This window comes from Oryzias latipes, chromosome 18 (assembly GCF_002234675.1).
Source record: "Oryzias latipes chromosome 18, ASM223467v1".
Lineage (NCBI taxonomy): Eukaryota > Metazoa > Chordata > Actinopteri > Beloniformes > Adrianichthyidae > Oryzias > Oryzias latipes.
The window spans coordinates 23,826,453-23,844,804 of NC_019876.2; the positions used below are offsets into that span (position 1 = coordinate 23,826,453).

At 40.3% G+C, this 18,352-nt stretch overlaps 1 protein-coding gene across 5 annotated transcripts; it reads left to right on the top strand.

The window, feature by feature from the left end:
• The first annotated feature begins 1,312 nt into the window (after positions 1-1,312).
• On the top strand, positions 1,313-17,079 carry LOC105358598 (Fc receptor-like protein 5). 5 transcript variants are annotated; one of them, XM_023948901.1, is made up of 17 exons: positions 1,313-1,359; positions 1,470-1,538; positions 1,879-1,917; positions 2,090-2,356; positions 2,554-2,817; positions 2,909-3,178; positions 4,727-4,972; positions 9,305-9,604; positions 9,887-10,150; positions 10,330-10,575; positions 10,659-10,769; positions 10,871-10,886; positions 10,955-11,034; positions 11,146-11,217; positions 12,907-12,978; positions 15,839-15,915; positions 16,083-17,079. In XM_023948901.1, exons 1-16 carry the CDS (start codon positions 1,332-1,334, stop codon positions 15,913-15,915), a joined length of 2,421 nt encoding a protein of 806 aa, XP_023804669.1. In that variant the 5' UTR covers positions 1,313-1,331; the 3' UTR covers positions 16,083-17,079. The 5 variants fall into 5 exon arrangements, with proteins under 5 accessions (XP_023804669.1, XP_023804670.1, XP_023804671.1 ...); XM_023948902.1 differs by having other exon boundaries at positions 10,958-11,034; XM_023948903.1 differs by having other exon boundaries at positions 2,921-3,178.
• The last annotated feature ends 1,273 nt before the right edge of the window (positions 17,080-18,352 follow it).

An 18,352-nucleotide genomic window follows, 5' to 3' on the forward strand; every position in this document is an offset into this window, starting at 1 on the left:
TCTCGCACCAGCCCAGGCTCCTTCCCTCCCAGAGAGGTGAAATTCCATGTCCCAAAAGCCAAGTTCCATGACCGGGGTTTGGGCCGCCGAGGCACCTGCCTTCGACTGCCACCCAAACCACAATGGTGGGCCCACGGGAAAGTTGTCCCACGTCGCTCCTTCGGGCTGTGCCCGACTGGGGCCCGTGGGAAAAGCCCCGGTCACCAGGCGTTCACCTGCGAGCCCCAACCCTGGGCCTGGCTCCAGAGTGGGGCCCCGGTGACGCCAATCCGGGCGACGTAATCGGGTCCTTGTTTTTACTCGTCATCAGGGGGTTCTGAATTGCACTTTGTCTGTCTCGTCACCCAGGACCTGTCTGCCATGGGTGACCCTACCAGGGGCTTAGGCCCCAGACAGCTTAGCTCCTGGGCTCACTCGAGCTCTCAAACTCCCCCACCACGTTAAGGTGGCGGTTCACAAGGGAGTGGAAAATTGTCTCATGGAATGTCACAGAGTTTTATGCTAAACTAAAGGAATGTGAAATGCCAACTAAAGGAATGTGAAATGCCAACTAGAGAACTGTGAAATGCAAAGTTAAAGGAATGTGAAATGCAAAGTTAAAGGAATGTGAAAGCAAAACAAAGTATTTGAAAGTAAAAAAAAGGGAAAATAAATATCAATACTACTGCAAGAGTTGTCTGACTGAAAATGCAGAAATAGAAAATGTTTCTGCACTGAGACCATGTGACTCTTCACATCCCAGAAGCTGATCTTAGTGGTTTAGAAGAATGAAGATATTTGCTGTTAGAAGAGAGGACACGGATGAACAAAGAGCAGAACTACTATCAGTTAGTCCACACTGTGAGTATTCTAGACTTACCAGAATGAGAACATTTTCATTTCTTGGTGACTGAAAGAAGTTCACTGCTTTGTGGACAATCTGGACATGAAGATTTCTCTGCAGCACATTTGAAAAAGACATGAAATTGTCTGATAGGTGCAGCTGCATTTGAGATCATCTGCAGAGGTTTGATTGTTCAGGCTGGTGTTCCTGTTCCAATAGTCAATCCCAGTTCATGACAAGTGTCTGCAAAGGATTCAGCTTTGGTTTCAGAAAACTACTTTGATTGTTTTAGAAGCAAATTTTTAATTTGCTTTTTTTCTCAAATTGAATTTAAACATCATTAATAGCAATGATGATTAAATGTCAGTCAATTATAATTAAAAAAACATTAAAGGTAAGATTTTTATGTTAAAATTTCCATAGAAACAACTTTTTTCTTGTCTTTATTACATTAGTTAAAATAATTTTTGTCTTCCTTCTCAGTCAAGGACGTTGTGACAGTTGTGTTATGGTTGTCTTGACGAAGGAAACTAGAAGTTAGTGAGTCTTTTCCATTCAATATTTACAGAAAACATCATGTTTTGTTAGTTTCTCACAGTTCTTTGCTTTTCCTGAAACACACTTTCGTTTTTCTCTTTTCCATCAGGATTTTCTCATCAGTGTGATTTGATTGTGAGGATGGGACACACTCTGCTCTGTAAACTGGAGTTCATCTGTGAGTTTTTCAAAGGACTTTTGCTGTTTTCATCACATTCATCAGGAAAAATGTCAAACCAAAGAAAAACTATTTTTGAACTAAATTGTTAGAATTTCATGTTTCAACTGCAGCTGTTTTCTCCACAGGATTCAGCTGAACTCTATCAGGGATCATGATGAACAGTTTTCTTTAGAAAGAAATCATTTTTCTTGGTTTATTTACTAAAACTTTGACATTATTGTTAGAGAAACCATTGACTTAATGTCACATTCATTGACAGTTTTAGTTTCATTTCTTTCTATTGTTGAAATATTGTATCAGTTTCTGAATCTCTGATGTTTCCATCTTTCATGTACAGTAGTGCTGTATTCACTCCTCCACAGTGGACACACTGAAGGTGACACTTTTGGACTTTTTGATGTTTCTTTTCATAATTTTTACATTCATGTCAGTTTGATGCATCATTTTAAGACAAAACACCTGATTGATTTTAAAATGTTCATGTTTGCTTTTGTTGATGTTTATTTTCTTTAAATGAAAGTTTTTAGTAAAGTTTGTGTTTGTTCTAGGCGCTGTGTTGACCTTTGAACCCAAATGGTCAACTTTTTTTGTTGGAGAATCTTTAACCTTCAAATGTGACATGGAGGAAGGAAGAACAGATGACTGGAAATACACATTGAAGAGAAGTGATTGGACACCTTATTCTGACGTCACACAACAAGATTTCCAATTATATCCTCTGAATAACAGTCACAGTGGTGATTATCAGTGCTGTGGTCTCAAGAATGGTTCAGATTATACAAAGTGCAGCAACAGAGTCTCTATACGTGTATCAGGTAATTTCTTAGTGTGTTTTTGACATGACTCATTTTATGAGAGAATTCATATTTAAGAATTTATTCATGTTGAAGAAACTAAAGCATTTATTTAAAATTTATGTTTATCTATTATCATGTTTTATGTGTATAAACTCTACTTATGCAACATTATTGTCATAATTATTAAGTTTAAATGTGTTTTTCAAACATTGCAGACAGAGCCAGAGCCACACTGACAGCAGCAACAACAACTGTGTCAGTAGGAGACAGAGTGACACTGATCTGCTCTGTGGAGAAATCTGCTGGTTGGAAATATGAGTGGTTCAGAAGAACCTCACACACCTCTGAAGACACAATCAATGATGGACTAAATGGAAACATCAGAGTCTCACAAGGAGGAATCTACAGATGCAGAGGATTTAGAGGAGAACCAGCCGTCTACTCTGATCCAAGTGATGAAGTCACCATTCAAATAACCTGTGAGGGATTTCACTTTATTGAAAGCTTTTCATAATCATTGATTTGAACATTAAAAATGTGTTTTATTGTTTTTAAATCTGATGGAAACAGTTTCCAACAAAGTCAGTGTAACCCAAAAACCCAGCTGGTCTCAGATCTTCAGAGGAGAGAGGATCACTCTGACATGTGAGGTTCAGGAAGGTGAAGGAGTTCAGTGGGAGTATGAATGGAGAACACCTCAGTCACAGACATTCAGGACAAAGCAGAAAGACTGGACTATCACAGCTTCCATCAGTGGAGACTACAGCTGTAAGAGCACACCCACAGATGATTCATATTCTGCTACAAACTGGAGTGAAGCTTTAAGGTTGTCTGTTTCAGGTGAGAGTTTTATTCTAAGTTGAATATAAAGATTTTTTTCTAACTTTACCAAAAATTAGAACTTGAAGCCAAAAGTGTAATCTTTATCAACTTGTGAAATGTTACGTACCTTTTCTATAAACAAAAATAAACTGTAAAAATACATCAACACTGATGTGAAAAGTATAATTAGTCAAATACAGACGTTTGCTCAAATATTTTTTTAGAAATCACAATGTTATAATCATGGATTGGAACAGAGAAAATAGAGTTATAAACATTAAAACAAGATTGTTGCCAGAATAATAATTACTAAATTATTTATTTACAGAAATGTTTCATTTTACAACCAAGGATAATATTTTTTTGGGTTGTGGCTTAAAACCACACAAAGTTATAGAAAAACAAGAAACACATCTGTAAACAACAAAACTCACCTCCATCAGCTGTTCATTCCTTCATTCCTTTTTAAAAAGAGAAGTCATGTTAGACACAAGAAAATCTTTTTATGATCTATTATCTCCACAAAGTGTCATGGTGGCCTGTCAGACTCCTCCCCCTCCCAGCTTTGCTCCAGACTCACAGCTGTGACTCATCAGCTCATCACCTGCACCTGCTATTTAAGGACACTCGCCTCAAGCATCCTTCGCCAGTCCGTTAAACCTGATGGTCTGCCTTTACCACGAGAGTCACCCGAGTCCTCATCCGCCGCGAGCAGAAGCTGAATCCCTCACGCTCCTCAAGAACTCCAGCCACGCCACCGTCAAGAACTCCAGCCACGCCACCGTCAAGAACTCCAGCCACGCCTCCGTCAAGAACTCCAGCCACATCGCAGTCAAAAGACTCCATTCACGCCACTGCCGTGAGCTCCGTTCACGTCACTGTAAGATCTCCGTGTTCACCTTGGTCTACAAGCTGCTGTCAAGCTGCACGCCGTTCTCCCCTCCTGGATCCGCTGGCTTCTTCAAAATAAAATCAGTTAACTTACGTTTTCAACTACCTGCCTCTTCCTTCCGGGTTGCAGCATCTGGGTCCGCCTTGATCTGATCATGACACAAAAGTTTTATCTGAACACAATCTAAACTGCTGGTTGATCAACAGCTTTTGTCATTGAGACTAAAAGACTTTTTACAAAGAAACACCTGAAGACTTCAATAGTTCTATGTAAAACAGGAAGTTCAAGAACACAAACACACAACATTGTGTTCAAAAATGGAAAACTGAGACACAGCTGTCACATTCTGAAGCTCTTCTGGCAGTGATGGCTGGTCAATAAGGACACTCACAGTTATTAAAATACAAGCAACAAGAAACTCTGAATTTATTCTATCAACCTCTTTGAGATGGAAACATGTGATGAGTTTTTCTCTATATTGTTAGTAAAGGCATCAAAATGACAGGAATTATTTTAGACAATTACAGTAAACAAACATGGTTATTTTAAAGATGGTCACATATTTTATTTATCATATTTTAACTTGAAAGTATTTTAATTTTATCATGATTTTAATTGTAAATGTCATTTAATATGATTAAAATCTGTTTGTTTTGTTTTGAAATCTATTCCAGATCCTCCAAAGGCTCAGATAAGTAGAAGTGGAGGAACTCTGACCTGTTCTGTGAATCCATCATCATCTGGTTGGAGTTATTATTTTTACAGAGTAGAGAAAAACCAGGAAGTGCTGACACTGCAAAATACTGATTTCTATTCTAATAGAGAAATCAGAGTTTCACAGGGAGGAGTCTACAGATGCAGAGGAGGAAGAGGAGAACCAGTTTATCACACAGAGTTCAGTGATCCAGTCACCATTGTTGGTGAGTTTCTTTGTGTTTTCTTTCTTCATTATTGAAATAATCAGCATGAAAACTTCCAGACCTTTAAGAAGTTCAGACATTCACATTTATTAGTCATTGAAGTCACTCACTGTTCATCTGAGGAGCTTCTTCACTTCTGACTGCTGGTGAGGAAGTTGTCTTTCTTTCTGTTCTGACCATCTCCAAGCTTTGACACAAACGTTAAATAACTAGACGTCATGGCCGCATTTACACTGCATGGTTCAAGTGACCCAATTCTGATTTTTTCCTCTCATGTGGCACTGATCGGATATGAACGGTGAACGTGTGAGCAGGAAAAAAAACGCATGGATTCCGATTATCTCAGATCGGATTCAGGCTTCATTCATATGTGGTAATAAATCGGATACGTGCATTTGCGTGTGCCATGTAAGCAGACAAATCGGATATTCCCCAGTAAATGCGAGTCGTACGTCAGTGACGTCAACTTAGGACACCACCAACTGAGATCACATGACTTATTAAAGTGCTTTTGTGCGCTGATTTTGCTGTCAGCCTGTTACCTTTCAGCCTCAGGCTTCAGACCGTAGTCGGAAACCGCTGTTGTTCCCGGTCCGGTCGAGACGCAAACGGTAACTAATCAAGCTGGACACCGTTGCTATGGAACAGGCTAGAAGCCGTTTATTTCTTTGCTTGTGTTGCTGAGTGGGGGCGTGTATGATGGGGACCGCGCGTGCTGTTTGTGTGTAAGGAGAGGAGAGGGGTGTGAGCGCGGAGCGGGAGAGTGTCGAAGAATCGAAATAAAAAGAAGGTGTCTCCCCCAAAAGAACTATTTTGGAATCTTTCTTAACCCAAAAATCGTGTTGTCGGAAGATGATCTAAGCAGGTCGTCAAAAAAATCAGACATAGTCAGAAAATCGGATATGGGCATCAAGACCTGCAGTGTAAATGCAGCCCATGTGATCAGATGCAAAGGTCAAAGATCCAGTTTGGATCAGGATGGTGGACTAATGTCTCATTATTTAAAGAGAGTCTTCATGTGGTTTAGTGCTGATGAGTCTGGTTACTGCTCTGTTATTGTGTCAGTTGTGAATGGGAGCCCAGATTCCTGAGAAAAGATGTCAAAGATGATAGAGGACAGAAAGTGGGTCACACACCCCCCCCCCCCCCCCCCCCCCGTTTCTCCATTTGGACATAGATTTTTATTTATTTATTTAAGGATGCCCATTAGTCTTAACCAAAGGTAAGACTACTGTTCCTGGTGTCCGCATGAAAAGAATACATGCATTGATACACAAAATCATCAAAATACATACATTAAAAAAACAAATACAGAGGAAATTAATAAATAGCGACTTGTCGTAATTTCAGGCAGGCACTAGGCAGTGTTTTACAGGTTACTCCCCTGGGCGGTTCATTCAATTAACTCACCTGCTCAGCGTCCTATTTAAGCCCGGGTGCGCAGTTGTTCATTCTCTTTCTTACCTTCAGCGCTCATTCTTCGCCCCTCCCTCCTCCCCGGCTTCCACCTGTGGGCTCCGTTAAGGGGGTTTTTGTTACCCGAATGTTTTATGGAATCTCATGGAATTGAACGGAGCCTTATGCCAAACAAAAAAGATATGAATGCCAACTTAAAGAATGTGGAAAATTAAGTATGTGAAATAAGTATTTCTTACTGCAAGAGTTGTCTGACTGAAATTATAAATAAAACTCAAAAATAATACAATCTCTTTTATTAAAACAAATGACAATTGTATAGTGAATTACGTTATAAAATTTCGATTTTTTTTTTTTCAGATTAACTTTAAAAATCTTTTGGCATTCTTGTACTTTGATTTCTGAAGGCAGCATGTTCCAGTATGTAATTGACCTACATGACAGTTTTTTTATGGCACTGGTTCATGGTAGAGGGAGAGTAAAAGTAACAGAAGCTTTTCTAGTGTAAAATTATGTATTATATTGTTGGACAACAGCTGCAAAAATAAACTAAAGGGTTTGTGCTGGGTCCAGATTTTATGCAGAAACACAATCAGACTACATGCAAACCTGTCCTGAACCTTCATGCATGAAAGACACGGATGCATCCAGTCTGTATTAGTCCTAAAAGGACAACCCAGAGCTAATCTTGCAGCCCTGTTCTGCACTTTCTGAAGTCTTTCAAGGTCATCTTTGTTTGCATTTGACCCAATAGCAGAGCAGTAATCTAAGTGACACATGACTAAAGTCTTTGATCTCTCTCCTTCATAAGTTGATTTAGATCAACATCCAACCAAGGAGCTTGACTAGATCTCACAGTTACTTTCCTTATTGGTGCATGTTTATCACATTTGGCTGAAAATAATTTATAAACATCTCTAGAAATGATTCTGCATGTGTGTGACATAGTACTTTGTACCATTGCACTCTCACCATTTAACTATAATGTTGTTTATTTTCATAGTTTTTGCATTAATATCAGTTTAAATAGCATTTTTAGACAAAACCTTTTGATTGTATTTTTTTATTAGTAAAAGAAGTTCTCTGTTTTTGTTGTTTCTTTACATGGTAAAATCAGGTTTTTTAATTAAATTGTGTGTTTGTGTTTGTCCTAGATGCTGTGTTGACCTTTGAACCCGAATGGTCAACTATTTTTACTGGAGAATTTTTAACCTTCAAATGTGACATGAAGGAAGGAAGAACCGATGACTGGAAATACACATTGAAGAGAAGTGATTGGACACTTTATTCTGACGTCACACAACAAGATTTCAAAATAACTTTTCACAATAAAAGTCACAGTGGTGATCATCAGTGCTGTGGTCTCAGGAAGGGTTCAGATTATAAAAAGTGCAGCAACAGAGTTTCTATACGTGTATCAGGTAATTTCTTACTGTGTTTTTGACATGACTCATTTTACTAATAATGTCCTATTTTTTGTATTATTATTATTAAAGGTAAATGTTTTTGTTAAACACCAGCAGACAGAACCAGAGCCACACTGACATCAGGAACAACAACTGTGTTAGATGTTGGCCTCTGTTTAGACAGATAAATACATCTATTTCTGAACTCCACAGCACACAAACCAAAGGCTGAACTGAAGATCACAAAGTCTCCAGTAGGGGGCAGAGTGACCCTGAGCTGTTCAGTGAAGCCTTCATCATCTGGTTGGAGTTTCTTTTGGTTCAGAGGAGAGAAACCCTCCAAACTGCTGAGAACACAAGATGCTGATTTCCTCTCAAATGGACAAATCAGAGTCTCACAGGGAGGAGTCTACAGATGCAGAGGAGGAAGAGGAGAACCAGTTTATCACACAGAGTTCAGTGATCCAGTGACCATTGGTGAGTTTAACCCTTGTGTTATCTAAGATGACCCCACCCTTACATTGACGTGTTCTCCCTACCATGACAAAGGTGGACAAAGGTGGAAAGATTTTATGTAATCCATGGAAACCAGTGAAGATCACAAAGCATTGAAGAAATATGGTTCAGAGCACTGTCTAGTGGGTCTAGATGACCCAACTCCCAATGTTAAAGTGTCTAGGAAAGCACAAGGGTTAAACAGGTTTTAATGGAGCACAAAATATGAAAATATAAACTCTGTAAAGTTTATTATTTTTAACTATATCTATAAAACTGTTCAGTTTTGGAACAGCACAACATTTTCTTTACTTTTAACTACAAAAGTCACTGAAAAAAATTTGTCTTCTAAAAAGGCCAAAATGAACCTTGCTGTAAATGTAAACACATAAAACTAACAAAAGGATGTTGGTGTGACACTGTGTGCTTGATTTGAAAACAGCAACAATTGTTCTCATCTTTAATGATTAAGCTACGGTTTCATTTTATATGGTTTTGATTGGCATATTTGAAAATACACAGCATGGAGGGGTACTGGTAACCATAGCAACTAAGTGACAGGAACAATTTGTGATGCAAAACCAACATAACTGTGGAAAAGACAGAATTAAAAATATTGAGTCCGTTTCAGCTAAAGAGCATTGCTGTGTTTCTGTTGCAGTTCCTGCAAAAATCAAAGTGTTGCACGCTGACAGAGTTGGTCCATCATCTGTAAAAGTGAAATATTGACAATAAATGATCTCTGTTGAAGAGAAGCTGCTGATCATTTCTTCCAATAGTGTAGTTTGTCATAGAGGCTCTGTCATAGAGCAGCAGAAGTCACAGCAGAGCAGCAGAGAGTCAAAACAATCATGAAGAAAGTGAAAAATCTCCTGCTTCATTTCTGTCTGACAGCAGAGTTATCAGAGTTCTGTCAACCTGTGGAGCTTCTTCTATCAGAACCAAAGGTGTCACATGACAGAGTTTGCTCAGAAACACAACAAAGTCACTAAAAACAACACTATTTCTCCCCCAGAACCTGTCCTGAGAGTGTCTCCATGGTGGTTGAGTCCTGGAGCCTCAGTGACTCTGAGCTGTGAGGTTGAACATGTGTCTGCAGGATGGAGCTTCTACTGGTATAAAGCTGTTCCTGATCTATCACACAAGTCTGGCTCTTACAGCTATGAGCTGCTGCCTGCTAGCTCCAATGGGACTGCAGACAACTCCTACATCATTCATGGACAGACACACACAGCAGGATATGTGTGCAGAGCTGGAAGAGGAGAGCCACACTTCTACACTCTTTACAGTCAACCTCACTTTGTCTGGTCTGGAGGTCAGACTTCTGATTGTTGATTCATTTCTGTCAACACTGAATGATTTCTCTTCACATTTCTAATGCTGTCAGATTCTGCTCTTTAGTTTGCTTGTTTCCACTTATTGCTAACAGTCAACTGTCATTCAAAATGTTGTAAACCAATGTTTCTTTTTCATTTGCATAGAGCCATTCTAACTCCAAGCCTTTGAATGAAAATCCATTGAAACACATTTGTTTTTGTGTCTCTTTGCTCTCCAAATGAAGCTAAAGTGTGCTGATCTTCATCCTGTTTGTTTTCAGATCTTCATCCATCAGCGTCTCTCTCAGTGAGTCCTGACAGAGTCCAACACTTCACCTCTGACTCTGTCTCACTGAGCTGTGAGGGAAACTCTGCTGAGTGGAGAGTCAGCAGGTTTCTGCTTCCTGACTTCCTGTCATTCTGTTCTGACTGGGGAACAATGAATGGATCAACATGTCATGTTCAGAAGATCCAGTCCAGTAATGCAGTGTACTGGTGTGAGTCTGGATCAGCATTCAGCAACGCAGTCAACATCACTGGACACTGTGAGTGGAAACATGTTTGGATTCCTATTTTTAGCTTGACTTTCATCATTGGATTGATTTGAAACACATGCAGAAGTTGAAGATGGATTTAGATGATCAACTGGATGTCAAAGCAGAATGAAGCAGACGTCAAACATGTTGGGATCATATGTGATGAAGATGAATGTTGATGTTTCCAGATGATGATGAGCTTCTCCTGCTGAGTCCTGTCCATCCTGGGACTGAGGGACATTCTGTTACTCTTGGCTGCAAGTTGAGGACAGAAAATCTTCTTTCTAAAGTGTTTTTCTATCAAAATGACACAATCATCCAAAGTGAGAGCAGAGTGGAGATGATCATCCCTGCAGTGTCAAAGTCTCATGAAGGCTTCTACAAGTGTCAATCCTCAGGAAAAGAATCACCACAGAGCTGGTTGGCAGTAACATGTCAGCAAATCTCTATTGATTCATTGTAAATCCTTTAGGTGATAATATTTACGTATATTTGAATTAAACATGTTTTTTTACAGCTACATCCAGACTTGACAGCTCCTCATTTCCTGTCTTGGTTGTTGGACCAGTTTGTGTCTTTTTACTGATGATTTTCCCACTGATGTTTTATTTCTGCAAAAAGTCAAAAGGTGAGAAATGTTCCTTTAAAATCCCATTGTTGACAATATGATTGATACTGTTTTGCAATGATGCTGTTGACTTTAGAAACATGTGATGTTGTCATTTACAGATTCAAGCTCCATCAGGTTGGTACTTTTCAGATTTTATTGATTGATGTCTGTGTTTATTTAGTTATTGATTTCTTTCATCTCAGCAGGTCTGATGAACAAAATCCGAATTATGTTCCAGATGAAAATGATGCTCAACACAACACATATGCCTCTCTGCTCCATGGTCAGCTTGAAATCTTACTTCTTATTTTTCATGAAGAAATCATTGAATGAACATGTTTGAAAAGTTTGTATGAAATTTCTAATTTCATTTTCTTCTGGTTTGTATTTGAAGGTGATTTTGCTCTTTATGAGTCACTCAGAGGCCCTGAAGACCCAGAAAATAATCCAGATTATGGCAACATAGGTAATCTGAGGGGATTTTTGGTTGATGTGAAACAAATTATCATAACAAAAATACTTGTGCATTATTTCAACAGTATTGCAATAGTTCAGTTTGTTTAAGGATGGAAAGTGACTTTAGAAAATCTGTCAGCATGAAACATTTGAAAAATGAAAACATGTTCCTGCACCAAAATATGTGGTGAGAAAGTCATGTGACCTGAAATAATGATGCAGATGTCAATAATCCTGTGTAGAAATGGAAATATGTTTTCTTGCATGTAAATTCTGCTGCATCACATCAGCTGATCTGTGAAACATTTCTGAGAAAAGTCAGAGATTTTTCCAACAGAACAGAAGAATGAGACTAATGCTGGTGTTCTGTGGAACCATTGATGGTCATATTTTGCAGCATTCTAAGGGAAACACATGTCAGGTGTTCTGTTGTTGCAGCTGCAGGACCTTCAATGTTTAATTCTTTACTTTTCCTTCCTCACAATGAAAAGTCAGTGAAGAAGAAGATTTTTGATTTTTGAAACGTCAATTCAACCAGGAATCAACAGAACACAGTCACATAAAGAGTGAAGAGGCCTGAAAGACTAAAAAATCATGAGAAAGTGTCTCCCTTAGGTCACAAAAAGGGCAGTGGTTGAGAACAAAGATAAAGCAGTTCCAAATAACAGCCCCATGTCAGATCCTCCATTGGAGGTCACCAGTTCTCTTCAGTTTAGGAGCTTTTTAAAGAACTCTCCACTGCGGTCCATCCTCCCCTCCACTCAGTTTTTCAGTCCATGCACTGGAAAGGCGGTTTAGTCCTGTTCAAAGCCTTCACTCGGTTAATATACAACGTCCTCCTGTCTGCACAGTGAAGACAGCTGTTCCAGGGTCAGAACTACAGAGCTGCAAAATGAAGGTCAACTGAAGTCCAGGGGTGGTTTCATCCCAAATCTCCAACCAAACATCAAAGGCTCCTTTAGGAGCCAAAACAGAGAGGGACAGGTTTTTATTTATTTCACACTCAAACGGTGCAGAGACTTAAAAACACTCTCATAAAAAGAAGGTAACCTACATAAATCTAAAAGCTTAGTGTCCATCAAAAACAGAGAATCATCCAGCCTCAGACCACTCACATGTTCAAGACAGCATTTTGTTGTCTGCTATCAATTCACAACAATTTAAATAAAGAAATACTTAAAAATGTAGTTTTAATGTAGTTCTCCTGGTTGGGTTGGGGCAGCACTCTCTCTCCCCCCATGCCTCCCTGCTCTCTGGCTCTGGGGGCCTCGTGGCGGTCCTGCTGGCCCTGGCCTGGGTGGCGGTGTGGTCACCCCGGGGGGCGGTTGTTCCCTGCCTGTTCCCGTGTGGCGTTGGGGGAATTCCGGCTACCGCTGCTGCTGCGGCGGGGGTCTGGGTGTGGGGGTGGCTGGGCGCTCCTCCTCCTTCTTTACACATTCCACCATCCATTTTAGAAGAACATAAACACTCACCTGAGCACAGGTGTTAGCTCACCTTTGCACTAATATTTGGCTTGATTGAATGAAATATTTCACACTAGTTGGCTTGAAGGCATAAGTATGTGTGTGTGAACAATATCTGTCTTGTGTACATGTTGACATGTGGACATTTTTGCAGCTAACAGGTGTGAATGAATGAACATGTTTGAAAAGTTTGTATGAAATTTCTAATTTCACTTTCTTCTGGTTTGTGTTTGAAGGTGATTTTGCTCTTTATGAGTCATTCAGAGGCCCTGAAGACCCAGAAAATAATCCAGATCATGTCAACATAGGTAATCTGAGGGGATTTTTTGGATGATGTGAAACAAATAATCATAAATAAGCATTAATGGATTATTTCTATTGCAATAGTTCAGTTTGGCTAAGGTCAGAAAGTGACTTTAGAAAATCCGTTAGCATGAGACATTTGAAAAATGAAAACAAGTTTCTGCAGTCAGCATTCAGTGCTGATTGATGCAAACTTGTTTTCTAATCCACCTGTGGATTAAGATCTGCTGTCACTGCACGCACATCCAGCTATGCTTTTCTACAGTCAGTCAAATGAAAATCAAGGCTGTTGTTTCAGTTCATTTTCTACTTAAAGGACATTTTAGGAAAAGAAAAATCTAAAAATATATGATGGGAAAGTCATGTGACCTGAAAGAATGATGCAGATGTCAATAATTCTATGTAGAAATGGAAATATGTTTACTTGCATATGAATTCTGCTGCATCATATCTATGGAAGCGATTCTGTAGCATAAATAAAAAGCAAAGTCAAAACCTGAAATGCTTTTTCATTTTCAAAATGAAGCTGCATTTTTAGACTCAAAAATAAAATGAAAAAGCAATCCACCAAAATGCTTTTTCATTTCCTTCCTCAACACTGCTTATTCTGTCACTTAATTAAAATGATAATGAAAATGGTATTTGACATTTCATTTTCAAGACGTTCTCTGGTAAATGTGTAGCAAAATTCATTTAGAAATGTCTAATTTGGGGGCCTGGGCTTGCTCCAGGGGGCCGGCGCTTTCTGGATCCTCTCTCTCTGTGTTGGGTGGGTGGTGCTGGGCCGGGGGTGTCGGCGCCTCCGGGGATGGGGCCCCTATGCTGGGGGGCCGGGCCCCTATGCTGGGGGGGGGGGGGGGGGGGGGGGGCTGGGGGATGGCAGTTTGACCACCGGGGGACAGTCTACCAGCTGTCCCCAACTTACCCCCTTCCTAATATAACCTCATATTAGGGTGAGGGGGTGGGGGGGCTTTGCCTGCGATGCTTCTTTGGGGGGAGGGGGGCAGTGGTCCCCCCCTCCCATGGTTGCCGTATGGAGTGGGCCCCCCCTCTTTTGGTTTTATTTGCACCTTAGACATGTGGGGCCCTTGGTAGGGGGGGTGCTTGGACATCACTGCCAGCAAGCAGCAGATGTCCTCCCAGCACCCTACCTGCCAATTTTAACCGCACCTTAGACATTTAGGGCCCTTGGTGGGGAGGGTGAGGGGACATCAATGTGAGTAATCAGGAGATGTCCCCTCAGTGCCCTACCCGCCAATTTTAACTACAACCCCCTTAGTACACACACCCTTCCCCCCTCAAAATATACATTCCCACACAAACACACACACATGCACACACACACCCTCACAAACACACATACATGCACACACGTTTTGCAAGGAAGGTGGGACCTAGGAACATCTGTCCCCTACCCCTTCCCTGGTGGGGGGTACGGGGCCCTTGGCAACGGCGGCCATGTCCCCTGGGTGCCGGTTTCCTGGGCGCGGCGGTGCTCTCTCCGCGCGCGGGGGGGGCTCACATTACACCTGAGCCAGGTCCTTGCCCCTGGGTGCTGGGCTCCGCCAAATCTCCGACTGTGGTCGAGCCTGGTCGGGCCAAGTTTGCAACACCCCTGGTGGGCCCCCTTTCTCCCTGGAGCGCTCCCCTCCTGGGCGGGGCCGCTGGCCCCTGCCTTGCTCCTCCCTGGACCAACCATGGGCCGGGTGGGTGGCTGCCTGGAGTGCAGAGCGGGTCTCCCTTGGGGGGTCCTGGCTTGTACCTGGGGTCGGGGCGGGGGGATGCCCGGAATTCCTGGGTGGTGATGGGGTGCTCGTCTGGGGCTGTGGGCGCCTTTCTCCGGTGGGGCCCTGCGTTGGGCTCTCCCGGCGTGGCGGGGGGCTGCTTTCATGGTTGGGCTGGGGTGGCGCTTTAATCTGAAATGTATAATTTGACATTTAAAATGGATTGATAGAAATGCTTTTTAATTTTCAAAATGAAGCTGCATTTTTTGACTCAAAATTAAAATGAAAAAGCAATACTTTAAAATGCTTTTTCATTTTATACTTCAACACAGCTTTTTCTGTCACTTAATTAAAATGCTAATGAAAATTGTATTTGACATTTTATTTTCAAAAAAGGTCCCTGGTAAATGTGTAGCAAAATTCATTTAGCAGAGACTTAAAAACACACTCATAAAAAGAAGGTAACCTACGTAAATCTAAAAGTTTAGTGTCAATCAAAAACAGAGAATCATCCAGCCTCAGACCAGTCACATGTTCAAGACAGCATTTTGTTGTCTGCTATCAATTCACAACAATTTAAATAAACAAATACTTAGAAATGTTGTTTTAAAGTAGTTCTCCTGGTTGGGCTGGGGCAGGACGCTCTCTCCCCCCATGCCTCCCTATTCTCTGGCTCTGGGGGCCCCCGTGGCGGTCCTGCTGGCCCTGGCCTGGGTGGCGGGCGTGGTCCCCCCGGGGGCGGTTGTTCTCTGGGGGATTCTGGCTGCGGCACCTGCTGCGGCGGGGGTCTTGGCGTGGGGATGGCTGGTCACTCCTCCTCCTTCTTTTCACATTCCATCATCCATTTTAGAAGAACATAAACACTCACCTGAGCACAGGTTCTCATCTGTTTGCCCAGCTGTTGGACAGGACAAGTTAAAAAAATGTAGTTTTAATCTGAATTTTCTTTATAACTGTCCTCTATCATGAGAAAAATGCTACAACAACATTTTAAAACACCAAGAAGAAGAAAATGCCTCTCTGCTCCATGGTCATCTTGAAATCTGACATCTGATTTTTCATGAAGAAATCATTGAATGAACATGTTTGAAAAGTTTGTATGAAATTTCTAATTTCATTTTCTTCTGGTTTGTATTTAAAGGTGATTTTGCTCTTTATGAGTCACTCAGATGCCCTGAAGACCCAGAAAATAATCCAGATATGTTGATGCCAACATAGGTAATCTTAGAGGATTTTTTGGTTGATGTGAAACAAATAATCATGAATAAACGCTAATGGATTATTTCTATTGCAACAGTTCAGTTTGTTTGAGCTCAGTTTGTTTGTGTTATTTCACAACACTCAAACGGTGCAGAGACTTGAGTCAATGTCTCTGTCATCAACAGGAGCTGAAGAAGAATGAGGAAAACTGGGCTGTCTGCTTTTCTATCCTGGAACTCCAAGAGCGCCACCTGGATTTAGACTTCTTTAAAGATAAGACTCCTGAGGAACTCAGCTTCTGACTCTTTCTGCAGCTGCTGAACACGACTCACAAACTGTACAAAACTTCTTTACATTTGAAAGAATTTCTAAGTTTTATTTGAATCCACACAAGTATTTGTTTCATGGACAGACACAACAACAATCACAGATGTACATGAACACACACAGCTGTTTGGATTTTTGTCTTTTGTCATTTGATTTTGTAATAACTATCAATACTGCAGCCATCTTCTTCTCTTAGGGTGTATTCAGACTGAAAAAGTCTGTTGGTCTGGACCGAGTCCACTTAATTTGGTCTGGATCCAGTCCTGCACCTTCCTTTTGGTCTGGATTCACACTGCCTTTAACCGGACATTTCTATTTTGGACCAAAGCTTGTAAACAAAAGCACTTGACTGAAGATCTCTTCGTTGTGTTTGTTTGTGTTCATTGGATCATAAAAATGAATTTCAAATTAAATAATTCTGTAATGTTTTCATACATTTTGACATTTTAAATGTTAATTGTTTCAAACACAATGCTTGCAGCTTTCTAGCATCTGTCTGTGTTGCATTCTGGGATCAGTGTTTAGCATCACAGTAACAACAATCAATAGTCACACAAACTGCAGCTCAATCAGCACAGAACTTCACATTTTAAAATAACCTCCAAAATCAGGGAAATTTACACAGATTTTCAAATTAAAAGTCCCTAAAAAGGTGCAACTATCGCATGTATGTTGTTGGAAATATGCTTGATGATGCAAGTTCTCCACTTGAGTGAACATGGTAAATTAGAATATTATAAACTCCTGGTTCTCTTTATAACAATAGAATAATGATACTATAACAAAGATAAACTGTATAATGTTATTTTAATCTCTATGGTTCCTCTGCTGTATAATAAATAACATGATATGTGAGCAGTGTTCAGGAGTGTGGCTGTCTGTCTTCCAGCTGTCAGCGCCACCATGTGGTCAAATTCTAGCAGTGTCTCCTTGTTTTTCCATTGTTGCAGTGCTGCTGTGTTGGTGTGTTGACAGAGTTTTTGTCTTTTTATTTGCAGGTATTAAACTGTCCTGTAGATCGTGTGTTGCTGTCCTCATTTGCAGCACGTTGAGATCATTTGACCTCTGAACATTTGAATTAAACTGAATAGACAGAATCTGCAGAGAGAAATCTAGAGGCTGATAGTTCCATTATATTTATATATGAATTGGACTGATGATTCCTGATGTCACCCCAAGGATTCTGACAGGTGTAAATGAAGCCTGCAGGGGTGTGGCCATGTTAACAATGAACAATTAGACAGGACAAAGTAAGGTGAGAGCTGATGTGAATTTCAAAATAAAAGCACAGTTGGCCTGAAGGTGGCGCCAAAGAAAACATTTTCCTTTCTTGGGGAGCTGGATTAATGTTCATCTTTTCTGCTTTCTTTCATCTGATGAGGCGCTGTGTGGACGATCAGGTGGTTTATGGTGGTCGTGTCTCATTTAGGACTTTTGAGTCTGAGGATGAGATGCTGCCTCAGCAGCTGATTCAGGAGAAGAGACAGAAATGAAGCTCTTCCTCTGAGGAAGAACAACTTGTTTTTACTGGAGAGGAAAATAGAAATGCAGCTGAAATCTGCAGACTTCAAGGTTTACTCTGACGGTCTAACCTGGTTTAAGTCCAGAACTGAACCTCTAAGAAAACAGGTTTTAGGGTTTGACCCATTCTGACAGACAAACTCTGTTTTTTTCTGAGTGAATCTTTGTTGGAAGTTTGCACATTAACTTCTTTGAAGGATTTTTCTGTCAGTTACAAAGTTTTTAGTGTAAATGTTGATTGAAAGAAGAAAAAAATGTTTAATACAGAAAACACATGTAAATGAACATGGCTCACAGTGAAAACTGAATAATGTTACAGATAAAAATCCCAGAATGACAAGAACAGAAATGATGAAAACAATCAAAAATTCAAGAGTAACAAAAGTTTTATTGATATAAAAATGTTCAAATAAGACTCAGTTAACATATACAGTATATATATTTATATGTTTATAATCACATAATTTTACATGAAAAGTGTATATATTTTTATATTTCAAATTTGATAAAAGAAATCGTGAAAAACTGTTAGAAGAACTTTACCATCTTTCTAAAGCCCAGAGTATCAAGAGAGAAAACTATAGTTTTCTTTGAAGTCGTCTGTTAT

What these genes read in the sequence shown, in the direction of transcription:
- LOC105358598 (XM_023948901.1), top strand. Translation starts at nt 1,332, where the DNA reads ATGGTTGTCTTGACGAAGGAAACTAGAA. An exon ending in TTTAAGGTTGTCTGTTTCAG is followed by an intron (nt 3,179 to 4,726) that starts GTGAGAGTTTTA and finishes AATCTATTCCAG; the next exon opens with ATCCTCCAAAGGCTCAGATA. An exon ending in TCCAGATTATGGCAACATAG is followed by an intron (nt 11,218 to 12,906) that starts GTAATCTGAGGG and finishes TTGTGTTTGAAG; the next exon opens with GTGATTTTGCTCTTTATGAG.